Source organism: Mizuhopecten yessoensis, unplaced genomic scaffold (genome assembly GCF_002113885.1).
Source record: "Mizuhopecten yessoensis strain PY_sf001 unplaced genomic scaffold, ASM211388v2 hete_36064640, whole genome shotgun sequence".
NCBI lineage: Eukaryota > Metazoa > Mollusca > Bivalvia > Pectinida > Pectinidae > Mizuhopecten > Mizuhopecten yessoensis.
The window spans coordinates 54-2,229 of record NW_018483286.1 but is presented as its reverse complement, the minus strand read 5'-3'; the positions used below and the strand labels follow the sequence as shown (position 1 = coordinate 2,229).

The window sequence follows — 2,176 nt, the reverse complement described above, 5'->3', positions numbered from 1 at the left end:
GTGTGAAATAACATATTGGAAGTGTCAACTATTGTATGTTTATTTTAATCATGAAAAATAGTAGCTAGTTTCAAGAAAGGTAAATCAATAGAAACTGTCATACAAGTATATGTATGTGAATATGAAAATCAACGCATGAATTTTGCTGTTAATGTTACATTTCTTTTATACATTATAGAGCCTGGGAATTTTATGTAAATACATCTAATATGGAAAAACAAAAGAAGAAAAACAGTCTTAAAGTGCATAAAAAGGAAAAGGAAACAAAAAGGAAACAAGAAGATATAGAGAAAAATGTAGATTACGAGAAAGAGGCTGAAATAGTGGAATCAGCCAACAGAAAGAAGACAAAGGTTGAAAAGAAACTTAAAGAGGATCTCTCAAAACCTGACAAGGTTAAGGAACTAAAACAGATTTCAGATGATTTATCAAAACCAGACAAGTTAAAGAAAAAGAAAAGAAAAAAGTCACTAGAACTCGCAGGAAATGGTGAACATGTAAGTACAAATGTAGATCAAGAACCTGTGAAAAAGAAAAAGAAATCAAAAACTGAAAGTGGACATGTGTCAGAACAGACCTCACCAAAACAGCTATCTGTCATTACTAGTGATAACTCTCCTTCAGAAGACAGTGAAACAGATAAGACAGAAAAGGACAGCTCACAACGAAAGAAAAAAAAGAAAAAGAAGCAGAAAGAGGACATTCCTGGTAAATTTACATACATGTCATTTGAGCCATAAGTTTTTTCTCTGCGTTTGTGATCATGTTATTTTCAAATATTATGGTAATGGCAATGACATTTTACTTCCGGTTCCCATTTTGATTAAGAACCACACACAGAACGACTGTGCCTGTAACACATTCGTCCATTGTTTAGCTGACATTGCCATCAAAGGGTAACATGCATAATGCATAGCCTACTGTAGGCTACATGTTATCTTTCTCCTTAAATGTCTCTTATATCAATATTAAATACTTTCCATAGCCTATATGCAGATACATTACTCATTTTAGCTGTATTTTAAGTACCGGTACATTATTCAGTACATGAATAGTAATGTATATGTCAAATCTGTATATTACATAAAGTATGAAACTTAATTATATATAATGGATCTTCACTTTTTAACCTGTAGTATGTGTTTAAGAACTGATATATGTAGCCACAGGGATAAATATGTTTTTAAATGTGTTCTGCATGTGACACCAAGATATTCAACCAACACTACATTGGAAAACCTCTGCACATTATTGCTGCTTAATTATCTAATTTAGTCAGGTCAGGGTTTCAGAGTTTTATATGCCTGTCTACAACAGGATGTATTATGGTATGGCAATGTCTAGCTGGGCATCAGCATACATTCACAAAACTTGAATTTTGGATGTAGATGTATTACAAAGACAATATTTTGTTACCGTAAATATGAGCATTTCTTGTATACTTTATACTGTAGCTAGATTTTCGTCTTAAATGTCACCTTGGTATTACATAATATGGTTAAAAATAATGGCCTTGTTACATAAATAGGGTGGAAGTGAAGATAATCTAACACATTATTGTATTTACAAGGAAGGAACAAGTTCATATAGAGTTTATGCTCTCTCTAGATCTACTGACAGAAGGCGAGCTAGACAACAGTGAACAAGATACTGTGGTACCCAAGAAAAAAAAGAAGAAGAAAAATAAAGAAAAAGATGAGGAGGATAAACCAAGTGGTTCTGAAGACACAAGCATTTCAGCCCAAACTGCTGCTATTAACTATTTGAAAACTTGGTCAGAAGACATTGCCAGCTGGAAGTTTCAAAAGGTCAGGCAGGTGTGGTTACTACAACATCTGTATGATGAGTCCAAGGTTTGTACACTGTAGTCAACTCACCTTCCACAAAGTGCATGGTAGCTTATAGGGTGGTGCATTGTCCTTGTCAACATTTACTTTAAATGACTTCTACTGAACTATAAAGCCTGGAGTCAAAATATTTTGTTTGTTGTGATGGATGACTAGCCTTTTTGATCTTATAAATGACTGCATTTCAAGGTCACCAGGGTCAATTTTGTAGAGGGCTATCATATTTCTTCAAATGACTTACCCACTTTCAATGTCAATGTAAAATAAAAAATAAAGACTACAGCAGCCAAAGGGCCTCTTTTTACTACTTGAGTAAAATTACATTTGTA

General features: G+C 33.5%; 1 protein-coding gene across 1 annotated transcript; it reads left to right on the top strand.

The window, feature by feature from the left end:
- Nucleotides 1-209: 209 nt before the first annotated feature.
- LOC110444217 (protein FAM133-like) lies at nucleotides 210-1,886 on the top strand. The gene is made up of 2 exons (XM_021488617.1): nucleotides 210-708; nucleotides 1,609-1,886. Exons 1-2 carry the CDS (start codon nucleotides 210-212, stop codon nucleotides 1,866-1,868), a joined length of 759 nt encoding a protein of 252 aa, XP_021344292.1. The 3' UTR covers nucleotides 1,869-1,886.
- The last annotated feature ends 290 nt before the right edge of the window (nucleotides 1,887-2,176 follow it).

Bases quoted from the DNA above. Each gene is read 5' to 3' on its own strand.
- LOC110444217 (XM_021488617.1), top strand. From the start codon at position 210: ATGGAAAAACAAAAGAAGAAAAACAGTCTTAAAGTGCATAAAAAGGAA. The intron at 709-1,608 runs GTAAATTTACAT...TGCTCTCTCTAG, and splicing joins GCAGAAAGAGGACATTCCTG to ATCTACTGACAGAAGGCGAG.